Source organism: Erythranthe guttata, chromosome 8, assembly GCF_056151865.1.
Source record: "Erythranthe guttata isolate IM_541 chromosome 8, IM_541, whole genome shotgun sequence".
Lineage (NCBI taxonomy): Eukaryota > Viridiplantae > Streptophyta > Magnoliopsida > Lamiales > Phrymaceae > Erythranthe > Erythranthe guttata.
The window spans coordinates 3,664,665-3,681,380 of NC_142540.1; the positions used below are offsets into that span (position 1 = coordinate 3,664,665).

At 38.4% G+C, this 16,716-nt stretch overlaps 3 protein-coding genes across 3 annotated transcripts; all 3 read left to right on the plus strand.

Moving 5' to 3' along the window:
• The first annotated feature begins 5,418 nt into the window (after nt 1-5,418).
• LOC105973924 (putative fructokinase-6, chloroplastic) lies at nt 5,419-8,916 on the plus strand. Its single transcript, XM_088821688.1, has 7 exons — nt 5,419-5,988; nt 6,286-6,497; nt 6,878-7,090; nt 7,187-7,384; nt 7,501-7,638; nt 7,836-7,952; nt 8,530-8,916. The coding sequence occupies exons 1-7, from the start codon at nt 5,820-5,822 to the stop codon at nt 8,662-8,664; spliced, it is 1,182 nt and encodes a 393-aa protein (XP_088677814.1). The 5' UTR covers nt 5,419-5,819; the 3' UTR covers nt 8,665-8,916.
• A 259-nt stretch (nt 8,917-9,175) lies between these two features.
• LOC105975922 (polcalcin Nic t 1) lies at nt 9,176-9,882 on the plus strand. The gene has a single exon (XM_013001174.2). It carries the CDS (start codon nt 9,277-9,279, stop codon nt 9,529-9,531), a length of 255 nt encoding a protein of 84 aa, XP_012856628.2. The 5' UTR covers nt 9,176-9,276; the 3' UTR covers nt 9,532-9,882.
• Nucleotides 9,883-12,130: 2,248 nt separating this feature from the next.
• Nucleotides 12,131-12,691, plus strand: LOC148768326 (uncharacterized). The gene has a single exon (XM_088821098.1). It carries the CDS (start codon nt 12,131-12,133, stop codon nt 12,689-12,691), a length of 561 nt encoding a protein of 186 aa, XP_088677224.1.
• Nucleotides 12,692-16,716: the final 4,025 nt, after the last annotated feature.

Consider the following 16,716-nt stretch of genomic DNA (forward strand, 5'->3'; position numbering starts at 1 on the left):
TGAGACATGTACCTGTCAGAAGTGTGGGTACAGTTAAAGCTGCTGTGTGGGCCAGCACACACTTCATGTGATCTCATTGACACTCTTCCTAAACCAAATCAAACCGGATTTATTTATTTATTTATCTTATTATAAAATATTTTATATATTATATGCATCCTTGGTGTATAATATTAACTTAAAAATATTTTTGCGAAAAAAAAATAATAGAGAACCATCTTTCGCACATAAAATCCAATCCAATCTTATATATAAGAGAAATGAAAGTTGGACAACCCTAAAAAATTTTAATGGTATTTTTGTAATTATTTATTTTTAATATTTTTTTTTGTACTAATTTTCAACAATTACCAATCTCCTCTTTTATATCAACATATCTCAAAACTTAATATATAAAGATAGAAATTCGATTTGTTGAATCTAAACTTATATATTGGGATTATATTCAAATTATTTATTTATGGGAGGTGATATTCGCGGTAGTAAAATATCAAAAGCTCCAAAAAGGTTTTTTGAAGATTACGAATGCGGGTTTTAAAAAATTCACTCTCTACCTATCTTTCTCTCTCTACAATTTTATTTTTAATAGCTTTTATATTAGAAAGCGTTCCAAAACCCATGTAATTGAAGCGATTTGCAAAGAAAAATGAGTGCATCGAATGAGAATCGAGATACGGAACCCAATGAAGTAAAATTTGTTCTTTTTGTTCTAGAAATCGCGAAAACGCGACTCACGACCAAACTGGGCGCTATAAAGCCCGATTCACGCCCGGTTTGGGCGCGCAAAAGTATTTCCCGTGCCAGGTTTAAAATATTCCAAAAAGGTTTTTTGAAGATTAAAAATGCGGGTTTTAAAAATTCACTCTCTACCTACCTTTCTCTCTCTATGATTTTATTTTTAATAGCTTTTATATTAGAAATCGTTCCAAAACCCATGTTATTGTAGCGATTTGCAAAGAAAAATGAGTGCATCGAATGAGGATCGAGATACGGAACCCAATGAAGTAAAATTTGTTCTTTTTGTTCTATAAATCGCGAAAACGCGACTCACAACCAAACTGGGCGCTAAAAAGTAATTCCCGCAACATGTTTAATCAAAATTTGCAAAATGAGTGCATCGAATGAGGATCGAGATACGGAACCCAATGAAGTAATTTTTTTTCTTTTTGTTCTATAAATCGCGAAAACGCGACTCACGACCAAACTGGGCGCTAAAAAGTATTTCCCGCGTCAGGTTTAATCAAAAAAATTATATATTTGTGTCGTTACAAGGATTCGAACACGAGACCTTATTGTGGAATTACCAACTTACCTGACCAACTAGACCTTATTGTGGAATTACCAACTTGACCTTATTGTGGAATTACCAACTTACTTGACCAACTAAGCTACAACCATTTTGATAATTAATACTAATTTAATTATATTTATCCATTTCATTAAACTGGGTAGAAAATTCAGATATATACGATACTGCGAATATTCTAACACAAGTCTATTGTGTAATAGACGAGACGCCTGACCAACTAGGCCGGAGCGAGTTTGTTAAAAAAAAAAGGAATTCTTCTGTGAATTGTACTGGGCAAAAAAAAAATTTGAACCGGACGACCGGTCTAGAACCGGCGTCTGGACCGAACACCCGAAACAATTTTCCACGTCCAAAATGGGCGTGTGAAAGCAGTTTTCACGCCTGGTTTAGGCGTGTAAACTTCCTTCACACTCTCATTTTGGGCGTGGAAAATTCGAAAACCCAACACTAAAAACAACCTCAAATCGCGATTTTCTGGGGATTTTCACATAATTAACCGCAAATTCAATATATATAACTACTTTAGATGATTAATTACCTTTCAAATTGACGAGATTTTCGGATTTGGAAGGATTTGTGAGAGGGGTTGAGGGTTTTTGTGAATTTTGGGGGTTTTGGTGGTTTTGGGGTTTGGGTGAATTAGAGAGTTTTTAAAGAGAGAAAGAGAAGACTATTGTGGACGACATTCGTAATTTTGCTGCCGCGTAAATCATTTCAGATTATTTATTTATTTTATTATAAATATTAACTTGTACAGTACTAGAATAAACATTTTGCTAAAAAATAAATAGAGAACCATCTTTCGCACAAAAAATCCAATTTTATATAAAAAGAATATGTACATTATAAATATATGTATTATCCTGTAAAATTCCGAAAATTGTGTCAATGTGGTGGCATTGACCATATTGACCAAGCACTGCTCTTTCAAGATGGGCTGAGCCACGGTATTAAGAACATGGGCTGGAGCAGATATATGCGCTAATGGGCTGGTTACATATTTTTGTAGGCCAATTTGAGGAAGTTTACAGCCCTTAGTTTCATCACTATACAAAATTATTATAAGGGGTAATATGCTATAAGTCCCTCAAAGCAAACCTAATTTGGACTAAATAATAAGTTAAAATCCAATCTTTTAATTAAATCCTTAATTTGAAACAATATAGGATATACATCCCTAATTTTTTTTTATTCCTATATTGCCCTTATACCTTAAATATTTTGACCTACATATTACGTTTCTTTTCTTGTAGCAGATTTATTTATTTTTCTTCTTCTCTCTTTCTTTTTCTCTTTCGTTTTCTCTGCCCCTCCTCTGTCGATCTCTCTCTCTCTCGGCCGATCTCTATATAGCTATTCTCTTTTTTTTTTTTTTTTTTTTTTTTTTTTTTTTTTTTTTTTGTGGAGACACGAATATTGTGCCGGAGATGCAACAGGGGGTGGATGCGGATCTGCCGGAGGCGGCGGAGGAGATGACGGAGTGGGTACCGGAGTGGCGGTGAATCTATTATGGCGGTGGATCTGAAGGCGGCGACGATCTGGGTAGCGGAGTGAGTCGAATGAACATGGTGGTGGCCGGTTATGTGGGGATGGTTATCGGAGGCGGTGGCTATGGCGTTGGCGGCGATGGTGCCAGATCTAGGGTTTCATAATGAATAAAGGCGGCTATGTGGTGGTAGATCTAGGGTTTCGTAGTGAATAAGGGCGGATATGGTGGCTAGGGTTAGGTGGCTGCGAGTGGCGGCGCGCGGCTGCTAGGTAGGGTTTGCGACGGCGGAAGTTATTTTTGTTTTTAGGGTTTTGGAACAGTAAACCGTAGTAGACCATAGTACACTGTAGTACACCATAACCATAGTACACCATAGTATAACATAGTACACCATAGTATAACATAGTACACCATAGTATTTCATAGTCTACTATAATATTCACAGCAGATAAAATTTTAAAAAAGTATATGTAAATTGAATAAAAACACGATTTTTTTTTATAATTTTTAATATTATGTACGAAAAAAAGATTTTTTTATGTTTTTTATAATAGTGTAAAAATGATATATATAATTAGATTTTTATAATAATGAAAACAATAGGACATGGAAAAAAAATGTGTTCTATGTAAAAAGGAATAATAAAAAATGCTAGATGCAAAAATGAAAATATTAAATGCCGAATTAATAATGATAAATACAGTTTAAATATTATTTGATGTAGATTTAATTTTTTATTGTGAAGGGCATTTTTGGAATGAAATTTATAAAGGATGTGAAGCAAAAGTTTAGTTAGACTTGTCATTTAGTTCTAATAAGTTTTGTCACTAGGGACTTATATCTTAAGACCCCAAATTATAAAGCATTTTGATTATAGGATTTATGTTCCCGCATCTGGTTACGAGCTCGTAATATCAGCACATAATTCCTTTGTGGTTTAAGGGTAACTTCTGTTAGTTTTTCCGTCAAACTTAACTGTATATGTCAAACTTCAAAGTATTTTTTATGCAGATGATCGATCCCCTTGTGCTTTGCATCTTCCCTCTCATTTTTGCAGATGACGGCCCCCTTGAAGTTTGATACATGCGGTTAAGTTTCACGAAAAATTTAACGGAAGCTAAACCCTAAACCACAAGGAGGTTATGTTCTGATATTACGAACAAATGGGGGATATGCAAAAACTTGTAACCTTAGGGGAATTAAGTGCTATTTATTCTATTTTATTTATTGATAAGCTTTAATCTGAATCTAGTCAAGAGTTATGTAATTACCGCCAACTTCCTTTTTGTTGCAATTCTTATTGAGCGAATTGTATACAACTCGAAGGAGGAGGACTTATTTACAAATGTTCTAAAAGTCAATTTTAATGAAGTAATTTAGAAATTGTAGTATTCGTGATTATTTTGGTAAAATATCTTGAACATCGTAACGAGGTGAATTTAGATCTAAAGAAGATAAAATAGTGATAGCAAAAATTACCAATGCAACATTTCATTAATTATAGGGTAAATTATGGCTATCCCTGAGGTATTGTTAAGTTACTAAAAAAACTATTACGTTGGGTAATTACAATCACATATGTTGCACGACAATTCTAGAAGATGAAGAGTTCCAGTTTCCGACACCTGAACACTCGGACACGTCCGGATACGGCTCGGATACCTGTGTCGTAATTTAGCTATAAATAGGACACCCATGTCGGTTTCGCAACTTTAAAAAAGTTGGGACACGAGTCTTGTGTTTGAAGAGAAAGCCCTAATAAAAAGCACGCATTTTCTTTTTTCTCAAATACATATTTCCTCTGTCTTCTTTGAGAGTCCACCCAAAATTTTAAAACTCTAGCGACAACAGCGACCAAGAACACGAGCAGCAAGGGCGAGCGGTTCTCTTACGCGATTTGGCGACTTATAAATATACTTTTACAATTTATAAATGTACTCCTATATTTTTAAAATTGAGAATATACCCCTACATTTTTTATATTTAAGCGTATCCCCCGTGTCCGTATCCTAGTTTTTTGGAAATGCCGTATCACCGTTTCCGTATCCGCATATCAATGTGTCCGCGTATCCGTATCCGCATATCAATGTGTCCGCGTATCCGCATATCAATGTGTCCGCTTATCCGTATATGTGCAGCATAGACAATCACCCCTCAATTATGAATTTTTTTACACGTCCACACTTGCGGTGTCAAATTTAGCAGAATCTTCTAGATTATATGGAATATTCTAAATTTTGTACCCATTTTACCTCCACGTTGTAAAGCAAGATAATCATAAGATGTGTCTCTTGGCTTGTAAATATCAGATTGCAGTACATTAGAAATTACATTTATGCGCAAAACGAGTACAAACTAGAGAACATTTCACAAAATCTAGAAGATTCTGTTGAATTTGACACCATAAGAATGAACGTGTAAGAAGATCCATAGTTGATGCCTAATTATAATTACTCAAACACGAATTAGTTTTTCGTAATTTAACCTTACATCAGAAGCGTGGTCGGAATTTACCCTCAATTATATGAATACCTTTTAAACCAATTTAAATTAAGAGAAAAGCCCAAAAGGGAAATGGGCACTACACTACACTATGGTAAAAGAGTCTCAACACTCACTCAAGCAGTGTGAATACAGTTGGCCGTCCAACAAGATCTAAGCACTCCAACGTACACTTGGCAGTTAGCGACTTCATCTCTCTCTCTCTCTCTCTCTTCTTTCTCTCTCTTCAATTGTTGATTCTTGGCTTTATCCGTCACTCCCCATCCCCAAACCAGTTAAAAAAAAAGAAATCAAGAATTACATATCTTCCTTCAGCTAAATTTTTACTTTCAAATATTTTAGTTCGATGAATCCTAGGTAAATTGTCTTCGTTCCGTTCCCCCATCTGCAACCATCAATTATAACTCCAAGAAAATAAAACAAAATTAATCGGGGTTAGATTTTTTCCCCTCAACTGTGTGTGATCAGTGAATTAATTCCCCAATTTTGTAATCCCACAAAAAAAAAAAAAAAAAAAAAATGGCTCTTCATTGCACTGCCTTGAGCTTCTTCACCACCTCCGTTTCTTCAAACCCTCGAGCTTCCACGTCACCCCATTGGTTCGGTGGGCCCACTTCGTTTCGCAGAAAATGCAGTCTCAAATCTTCACCCTCTTCTTTGCCGCCATCTCCAAGATTCATGTTTCAAGGTGAGAATCAGTTCCCCTTCTTGTGTGTGTGTGTGTGCGAGCGCGTGTGCGCGTGTGTGGGAAGCAATTTTGGAAATTCATACAAAGTTGGAGTTAGTTTAACAAACCTAAGAAGGGGATGGTTAATTACTTAATTAAACTCATAATCACCCAATTACTCGTATTAATTAACCCTAGTTTAGTACTTTAATGTATTTGTAATGTTTGAATCAAAAGGAATGTTTGTTGGTTTAATGATTTATCAGCTCGATAATTTAATTTTAATTTTTTTTTATTGCGATTGTTTGTAATTTATAGGAGAAGCATTAGGAAGTGGTAATGGGGCGTTGGATAGAGACGAATCCTCTCTCGTGGTTTGCTTCGGCGAAATGCTTATTGATTTTGTGCCGACCACTAGCGGACTTTCTCTGGCGGAAGCACCGGCTTTCAAGAAAGCTCCTGGCGGTGCTCCTGCAAATGTTGCTGTCGGCATTGCTCGCCTTGGTGGTGCTTCGGCTTTCATCGGCAAGGTATATATATATTTAGGACAAATTAAGGAAATTTAACACGATTTTTATCCAAACTCAATTAGTTGGACCTTTTTGCCCCTATCAAAATCGCGTGCAACTCATGTGATTAGGGTGGGCACAATGCAACATCTAATTGAGTTTAGGAAAAATCCGTGTAAATAAAATTTATTGAGGGGGTGATGTGAAATTCGGCGTATTAATTCCGAGTTATCCTTTGTTTTTTAGTTGAACTATATCAAAGACCGAAAATAATTGTTTTGTTGCTCGATGTAATGAGTTGTGAATCTTTCTTTTTGTAAATTCAACTTCAAGTTAACTTTTGTTTTTCACCAAATCGGAAGTTAATTAAAGGAAATTACTCATTCTCTTGGTTCCGCTAGGTGGGTGAAGATGAATTCGGTTACATGTTAGCCGATATTCTAAAGGAGAACAACGTAAATAACAAAGGGATGAGGTTCGACACCGGGGCTCGCACCGCTCTAGCCTTCGTAACTCTCAGAAAAGACGGCGAGCGCGAGTTCATGTTCTACCGCAATCCTAGTGCTGACATGTTACTCCAAGAATCCGAACTCGACTTGGAACTAATTAAGAAGGTATAAAAAATTATAATCAAGATTTTAACTCATGTCCTAATAATCAAGAACCGTCTTAGGTTTCTAATTTACGGATTTACTTACACAAATCTTCAGGCGAAAATATTCCACTACGGTTCGATAAGTCTAATCACGGAGCCTTGTAAATCGGCACATATTGCCGCCGCAAAGGCTGCAAAAGAGGCTGGCGTTATTCTTTCGTACGACCCGAATTTGAGGCTTCCTTTGTGGCCTTCGGCTGAAAGTGCAAGACAAGGCATTCTTAGTATATGGGATACTGCTGATATAATTAAGGTTACCTTTAATTTTTTTTCGAAATATATTCATTTGTCATAATAAAGACTCGATTTTATTAAGCGTTGGTCGCCTCTTGTATATACATTTTTTTACGGTGATTTTAAAAATATCAGATTAGTGAGGAGGAAATATGCTTTTTAACAAACGGGGAAGACCCGTTTGACGATAATGTGGTTCGCAAATTGTACCACGAGAACCTTAAATTGCTTCTCGTTACTGAAGGTCCGGAAGGCTGCCGATATTATACCAAGGTTTGCTTGCTTTGCTGTCTATACGAGTTAAAACCATATGTGTATATATATATATATATATATATATATATATATATATATATATTATACCAAGGTTTGCTTGCTTTGCTGTCTATACGAGTTAAAACCATATATATATATATATATATATATATATATATATATATACATATAAAATATCGTTTGGGGATTTCCAGGAGTTCAGTGGAAGAGTAAAGGGTCTGAAAGTGGAAGCAGTAGATACAACGGGTGCCGGAGATGCTTTTGTGGCAGGAATCTTATCACAACTAGCTTCGGATACCTCGTTGCTTCAGGTAATAATAATAATAATTAGGGCAAATTACGGCCACACCCCTGAGGTATGGCCAAATTACAAAAAAGACCCCTATTGTTTGGGTAATTACAGCCACCCCCTCCTTTAAAATATTTTTACATAAAATTTATGTAATTCGGTTATTTATCGAACCAAATCGTGTATTTAGTTCGGTAAACGGTATGAAATGTTGGCGTAGCGAAATTTTGTTTCGGTTTAACCGAATTAACATCCCTAAATTTACCTCTGGAGGGGTCTTTTCGTAAGATAATACATAGTTGAGGGGTGGATGTAATTACCCAAACAGGAGGGGGGTTTTCGTAATATGACCATAACTCAGGGGTGGGCATAATTTTTCCCTAATAATTATTATTATTTATTGCCACAAGTGAATGATTATATTGTAAATATTTCAAGTACGTGCCTTATAATTAAATGTCTTAATTGTTACATAATCCCATTTAGGACGGACCGACTAGTCATTTTTCGTATGTTTCGTTTTTTTTTTTTTTAGTTGCCGAATCGTGTGATACTTCAATTATTTCGTTTATCACCACTTACAATATTCAATTTTACAGGACGAGGATCGGTTGAGAGATGCTCTGGAATTTGCTAATGCTTGTGGTGCGTTGACTGTGATGGAAAGAGGTGCTATTCCGGCATTGCCGACTCGGGAAATCGTGCTTAATGCTATGCTCAAGCCAGTGGCGTAGATTTTTTTTCGTACTCAGTTCTGTATTATATTTTAGCCAATGATATATAATATCATAAAAACGATGAATTCATTCATCCGAAATTGAATCATCCCAATTTTTCAAGTATGCGGGTGTAGTTCTAGAGATTTCGAACCATTTCTTACATAAACGACCTGGAAATTATCGTAAAAATTTCGAATTTTCATGTTGTGCTTTGCATGAATTGTAAGTTGTGACATTTCATGAATAATGTATCTTACTTTTGAATTATTTTTTATTCTAATCTTTAGAAATTTTGATAAGCTAGTGGTTGTTCTAATCGACGGTCGAAAATTAAGTTGAAAATTCAGTACAAATTCGACTCAAAATGACCTCAAAATCCATATTTCAAGATCCAAATTCATAGGCAAAAAAATCTCCTAAATTCCAACTTTGTTAAGGCATAGCTACTAATTTTGTGTACCTCCTCGACGTGAAAAATGGATGACCATCTAATCATAAGCCAATCTTGGGTTCTTTCTTTCATTCATAACCTCCCCAAAAAAACACAAAAAAAAAATTAAATTAAATAAACAATTGTAGATCCCAAAAAATAAATAAAGAACAATCTCTAGCTATCAAACAACAACAATGGCTGATGATCCACAAGATGTAGCGGATCGTGAGAGGCTTTTCAAGTCGTTCGATGCAAACGGAGATGGGAAGATCTCGGCCGTTGAACTCGGTGAGGCACTCCAGAAGCTGGGGTCCGTCACATCGGAGGAAGTCCAGCGCATGATGGCCGAGATCGACACCGATGGTGATGGTTGCATTTCGTACCAAGAGTTTGACGAATTCGCCCGTGCAAATAAGGGCTTGGTCAAGGATGTTGCCAAGTTATTCTAGTTTTTGCTGGTCAAATATGTGTTACATCTGGTGAAGTGTACATCAGCTGAATATCAACCTCTTAACTCATCCGCACATACCCACATGGATGTGTGTGTGAATGAATAGGCGGATGTTTTTTCTGATGAATGTATTTCACGCAGTGTAGCATCTATTAGACAACTTTTTCAATTTTCTGTTTTTTTTCGCTTTAAAAAATTAACAAATTTTATATTTCTATATTTATATTACTACATCGTGGCTAGACTTCTTGTTGCATGAATTTCAATTATAAAACGTTGTAATGTATGTTTCGAGTGGTCTTGTTTAGTACTCTCTCCGTTTTATATTAACTCTCACTTTACCCATAAATTTTCTTCCTTAAGGTAGGATAAGTTTCTTTTTGTCCGACTTTATCCTAAAATCAAGGCTATTTAATAATTTTTTTAATCAGCGTGCATTAATCTTAAGCGAGACTTAATATGAAACGAAGTTGAGTGCCAAACAAGGGCAAGTTTGTCCGTTTTACACGTTTTCTTTGCTTAATAGCCGTTAAACACGAATGTTACGGTCAATCACATTCTTGTAGCGCGAGGTCTTGAATTCGATCTTAGTTACGCACGCGTATTGTGAGACCTTCGTTATAAATCCAATTTTATTTTTGTTTAAATCAAAATTCACATTGACCCTTGATTTACTTATGATTATAAATTACAATTAATAATAGTATACATGAAAATAATCAACAATGGAAATAATAGTAATAGTAGGTTCATCTGACATTTATTTGCATTATCTGGAGAGAGCACATGGTATGTTTCGTTGACTGCACGTGACAAACCTTGTATTATTTTCCAGGATGAAAGGAATATTTCACATGCTCGCATAAAAGAATATAGGGTCGAGTCAATATTGAGACTCGAATCTTCAATTATTTTCAATTTTTTTATTTTTTTATTTTTTGATTCAATCAATACCACATATATAAATTATATTACGAGGACGGCTAAAACAAATAGCGTTTCTTTCTCACTTCAATACCATCAACAAAAAAAATAGAATAGGTATCTAAAGATGATGGAAAAGAAGCCAAGAATTTTCTCTCTGAATGAGAGGCGGTATTCTCTCTGAGTGAGAGGCGGAGTTTCTTTCTTCCCTTCGTTTCCTTCATCTGTCTTTCTTTTCTTTCTTCTTGGTCTCTAATCCCTTTTCCTTTTCTTGTTTGGTTTACTTTCTCAGATTGTTCGGACGATCCGATCGATTGTTTTCTTGCTTTAATTGGTTATATTTGCTTATTAAGCCTTATATTCCTAGGGTTGTGTTTTATGTTATTTTCTTCCATAAGCGGCTAGGGTTTTCCGTTTCTTTTCATAGTTTGTATTCTGTCTTATTCATCCTTTTCAGATCTGCTCCTGGGCATCTTCACTTCCACCGCTCATTCCCGTAACAACACCACATCTATCTCTTGACTCATGGATGCACTTTCGGAGAACCTTGCCAAGCAAGTAAGTCTTTCAGCGGAGGAGGAAGAGGGCGTCGTCCTTCCCACAATCGCGTCTGATACTAGGGCTTCAGAGACGAACTACAGTTTGGTTGGCAGGGTAGTGGCGGCGAAGGACATATCAGGTCACACGTTGAAACTAAACCTTCTTCGTCTTCTTCAGCCGGTGAAGGGTTGTTCGTTCCAACACATCGGATCTAACAGATTTATTATTACCTTTGATCATCAATTGGATTATCGCCATGCTAGAGACGGGAGTCCATGGCTTCTGGATAAAAAAGCGGTGCTATTTGAACCACTTCTACCCGACTCTGATCCAACAGAAGTGGTGATAAATCATATGGCGATTATCGTTCGCCTTCACCAAATCCCCCCGCGCCAACGAAAAGAAGAAACAGCAAGGTTGCTAGGTTACAAACTGGGAAGAGTTATCGAGGTTATAAACCCACGGAATCGAGAGTTTAGTGATTTTCTACGTGTGAAGGTTTGGATTGATGTGTCGAAAAGCTTGAAACGTGGTGTTTTTATTCATGATTCGGCGGGACTCAAAACATGGGTTTCCTTCACCTATGAACGTCTCCCTAATTTTTGCTTCCTCTGCGGGATCATTGGGCACGATGAAAAGAGATGCGAGCTGCGGTATAATGACGGATTTGTAGATCCAGGGGACCAACTTCCGTATGGTAGTTGGCTTAGAGCTTCTTTCAACAAGGAAGAGAGCAACTCAGGACTTCCACTACAAGCAATCCGACCATCTACAGGTCAACACCTAGGTCTGCCCCATCACAATCCCCCCCGAGGACCAACCATATTCGATCTTCCGACTCCAAAGAATGGTGCCACACCTCATGGCAGCGGATCAGAAGGGAAAGAAAACCACCCGCCTTTTGAGGTGGACGAATCACGGTTGGTGACTAATGTGGTACTAGAGCAGCCTGGTAACTTGGAAAGTACACCTGCAAGACGATTTATTAAAGTGGCGGCTAAAAACAAAAAGAAGAAAGCTGATGATAACATGGCTATCGATACCCAAAGAGCAACCAAAAAACCCCTCCTATCTCTTCGAGATGAAGACCCTTCCATATCGGTGGAGGCTGCAACGCAGCCCCGCCGGGGACAATGAGTTGTTTATTTTGGAATTGTCGAGGGTTGGGGGGACCCTTGACAATTCACGAGATCGGAGATATGCTCCGAAGGTTTGACCCCACATTGGTGTTTCTATCGGAGACGAAAGCAACACCACAGCTGATTGATAAACTTAAACGAAGATGGAATTGTTTTGGATTTGCTGTAGATAGAGTTGGACAGACAGGTGGGTTGGTTATGTTATGGCGCAAAGAGACTAACGTTGATCTTTTGAGTTATTCGCAAAACCATATTGATGTTGAGGTATCTTGTTTGTCTACGAACTTCAAATGGCGATGCACTGGTTTTTATGGACAACCTGACCAAAGCAGGCGACACTTATCTTGGAGCTTGTTGCGCCATCTCCATACGCGCAGTGAGCTGCCATGGATTATCGGGGGTGACTTCAACGAGGTTCTATGCAACTCGGAAAAACTTGGGGGCAATACACGGTCACCGCACTTCATCGAGGACTTCAGAAGCACTTTGATCGATTGTGGTCTATCAGTTATTGACTTCGAGGGTTATCCATTCACGTGGTCGAACAAACAATAAGATCCATTCACTATCAGATCCCGACTTGATCGGGTTTGTGCAAATGAGTACTGGTCTGGACTCTTCCCCACTGCCCGAGTCCAACACTTACAATATTCGGGGTCCGATCACACCCCAATATTGCTTATTTTCGAGGGAGTGCATACTAATATCAGACGACGAACGCGGCGTCCATTCCGTTTTGAATCCATGTGGATTAGGCGGGAGGACTGTGAAGAAGTCGTGAGACGATCCTGGGATGAGAATATGAATACTAATCCAATTGAAGACCTTTTGAGCAAAACAAGAGAATGTCGGGCAGCGCTGATCCAGTGGAGCAAAACCACCATTCGTTCGCCGAGGGTTCAAATTGAGAAGCTCGAGAAGAAGATCCATTCTCTTAGTACGCGTAGTCAAACCACGGACGTTAAGGAGGAAATTAGAACACTCCGTGCAGCATTAGAACAATTATATGGGGATAACGATGCATATTGGTGCCAACTTAGTAAAGTAGAATGGATTAAAAAAGGTGATAGAAACACTCGTTTTTTCCACGCAAAGGCTTCGTCTAGAAAACGGGTCAACCAGGTTGACAAGATGAAAGACAAGTTCGGAAATTGGCAAAAACAGGGGCATGCAATTGAGGGCATTATTGCGGATTATTTTCAGCATATTTTCCAGACCACAAACCCGAGTGAGGTGGAGATAGGTGAGGTGTTGCAACAAGTGGAACCGAGGGTGACAAGTGAAGCTGCACAGATCATTTTCCTCTCCGTTCTTGGAATCCGAGGTAACTCTTGCTATTAGTTCTATGCCCCCCCTCAAATCTCCAGGTCCCGACGGTCTTCCTGTTCTTTTCTTTACCAAATATTGGCACATTCTCGGCACTAGTGTTACATCATGTGTTCTAGACTTTTTAAACAAGAGAATCTTGCCTCCGGCTCTTAATTATACTTTTATTGTTTTAATTCCCAAAATCAAAAAGCCGGAAATAATTACCGATTATAGACCGATCAGCCTTTGTAATGTTGTTTATAAGATCGGATCTAAAGTGACCGCCAACCGCATCAAGCGTATTTTGAATGATATAATCTCCCCCACTCAATCTGCCTTTGTTCCCAAACGCCTTATCACTGATAATGTTCTAGTCGCTTATGAAGTGAATCGTTTCATTAAAACAAATTCTAGTAATAGAAAGAGCTATATGGCTATTAAACTTGATATTAGCAAGGCATACGATCGGATTGAATGGATTTTTTTGAGGAAAGTTCTTACCCGGTTTGGTTTTCCTCCCAATTTTGTTGATCTTATTATGCTTTGTGTGTCCTCCGTCTCTTACTCTTTTTTGTTCAATGGTTCACAGTTTGGTTCTTTGCTCCCTTCCCGAGGGCTTCGGCAAGGCGATCCTCTTTCCCCATATTTGTTCATTTGTTGTGCAGAGATCTTTATTTCTATGATCCAACAGGGTGTGACTGCTGGACAATTGCACGGTGTTAAAATTGCTCCAACAGCGCCCACTATCTCGAACTTGTGCTTTGCTGACGACACTCTTCTTTTTTGTCGTGCAAGTGATGGGGACTCAATTGCTCTGAAGAAAATTCTTGATCAATATGCCCGTATATCTGGACAAGAGATTAATTACGAGAAGACTACTATGTGCTTTAGTCCAGCTACACCACTTTCAGTGAAAGCCTCTATTCACAATTTACTTGGATTTCAAGTGGTAGATCGCCATGACAAATATTTGGGTATGCCGGCATCCTTAGGTAAATCTCGAAAGGACATCTTTCACTTCTTGAGGGATCGTCTATGGTCGAAAATTAAGGGTTGGGGGGAAAAGCAGTTGTCGCAAGCGGGAAAAGAGGTAATGATTAAATCTGTGTTACAAGCTATTCCATCGTACTTGATGTGTTGCTTCGAGTTACCTGCAGGCTTGGTTGCTGATCTTGAATCTACCATCCGTGGTTTTTGGTGGGGTGGGGGTTCGGGTAGAAAGGTAGCTTGGTTTTCTTGGAAGAAAATGTGTACACCAAAATCGGCAGGGGGAATGGGATTTCGGGATTTGCGTAGTTTCAATTATGCTTTGCTTGCTAAGCAGATGTGGAGAATAATTACTAAACCTGACCTTCTCCTCTCCAAAATTCTTAAGGCCCGATACTTCCCACAGAGCGATATTTTTCGAGCGGCAATCGGTTCTCGACCATCGGCTACATGGAGGAGTATGCTGAAGGCGCGCCCGTTCTTGGTGCAAGGACTTCGGAAGCGCATCGGGAATGGTCATGACACATCTATTTGGGCCGATCCATGGTTGCGAGACGATGGCAATCATAAGGTCTTGACTCGACGGCCAATTATGAGCAGTTACCCGAATCGGGTATCGGATCTCATTGACCCCGATTTATGCACGTGGAATATTGGAATCATTAATTCGCAATTTTGGCAAGTGGACAGAGAACGGATCTTAGCGGTTCCAATTGGAACTCGTAATGCACGAGACAGGTGGATTTGGCATTATTCTAAGTCGGGAGAGTTTACGGTCCGAACCTGCTATCATAATATTATTTCACAATCTCATCGGTCAACTAACAGTCGGGGAAGGAATGAAGCATCACATAGCGGGGCAGCGAACCATAAGTGGACCGAGATTTGGAACCTTCCCCTCCCTCCGAAAATTCGCAACTTTCTATGGAGAGCTTGCTCGGATATCCTTCCTACAAGCGCGGAGCTCCACCGAAGGAAAATGGTCCCTTCTCCCATATGCATGCGATGCGGTGCTGATGTTGAAACTTTTTTGCATGTGCTGCAAGAGTGTAACCAGATGGGGAAGATTTGGAGTTCGCCGTTCTTCAATCTTCGACCCATGCGGCCACAAAGTTCGATGTGGAATTGGATTAGTCATGCGAGGGCATTTCTCCAGCGGGACAAGTTCATCTTGGCACTTATAATTGCGTGGAAGGTCTGGGACGTAAGGAACAAATTAATGCATGGCGAAGAAGCTATGGAAGCAGAACATCTCATCAATTGGGGTCAATCTTTTCTTAACGAGTTCCAAAAGGCGATGGTCTTGGCTCCGGATATTCAAACGAGGTACCTCTCAACGGTATGGAGTCCTCCTCCTGAGGGCTGCATTAAAATCAACGTCGACGCAGCTTTGCCGAAAGGGATGGGCTATTACTCAGTGGCTATGGTCGCACGTGATTGGCGAGGTGGATGTTGCAGATGGGCGGTTCGTCAATTTCCGGGGCAACCACAGCCGGTCGAATGCGAGGCGCATGCAGCTTTTGAGGCAATTTCTTGGGCAAGGACCATTGGCTGGAGCTCGATAATTATCGAAGGAGATTGCTTGCAGGTTATTTCTTCTCTCAAAGAAGGCGAGTCATCACTGTCGTCGTTCGGAGCTTATATCGATGAATGTTTGGCTATAACAGGTTCCTTTGTATTTTGCGAGTTCTCGTTTGTTAAGCGTAGTGGAAACCAATTGGCGCGTATGTTCGCCACGAATATTAATTTAAGCTGTAGTGATGGAACTCACATTCCTCATAATTTGGCTGTTAATGCCTAATGGAATTTTCCTTTCCCTCAAAAAAAAAACATAAAAAATAGAAAATAATTAGGTAATGAAATTAATATCCTTAATAAAATTAACATCGTCGTGGTATTGATTTTCATTTCATTAAGGATAATAATGTCATTACCTATTTATTACCTATTTTTTAAGTTGGTGGTATTGAAGTGAGAAAAAACCGATATTTATTTTAGCTGCTCCCTTATATTAAACATAAGATGCAATACCAATTTGAGAAATTTGATAAATTTTAGGGTTCTACCATGTATATATTTATTTATGAGAAAATTACAATTTTCATCTCTCAAGTTTGCACCGACTTTACATATGGTCCTCCATGTTCATAAAAAAACACATTTGATCCGTCATGTTTAAAAACTTTAACAATTTTGGTCATCTCTTTCAATTTATTGTTAGTCCGTTAATTAAGGCAGTGACGGGCACACACTTACTTCCGTTAGTACTAATGAAAAATTGACGG

Bases quoted from the DNA above. Each gene is read 5' to 3' on its own strand.
- LOC105975922 (XM_013001174.2), top strand. From the start codon at position 9,277: ATGGCTGATGATCCACAAGATGTAGCGGATCGTGAGAGGCTTTTCAAG.
- LOC105973924 (XM_088821688.1), top strand. From the start codon at position 5,820: ATGGCTCTTCATTGCACTGCCTTGAGCTTCTTCACCACCTCCGTTTCT. The intron at 6,498-6,877 runs GTATATATATAT...TGGTTCCGCTAG, and splicing joins CTTCGGCTTTCATCGGCAAG to GTGGGTGAAGATGAATTCGG. The intron at 7,091-7,186 runs GTATAAAAAATT...ACAAATCTTCAG, and splicing joins ACTTGGAACTAATTAAGAAG to GCGAAAATATTCCACTACGG.
- LOC148768326 (XM_088821098.1), top strand. From the start codon at position 12,131: ATGAGTTGTTTATTTTGGAATTGTCGAGGGTTGGGGGGACCCTTGACA.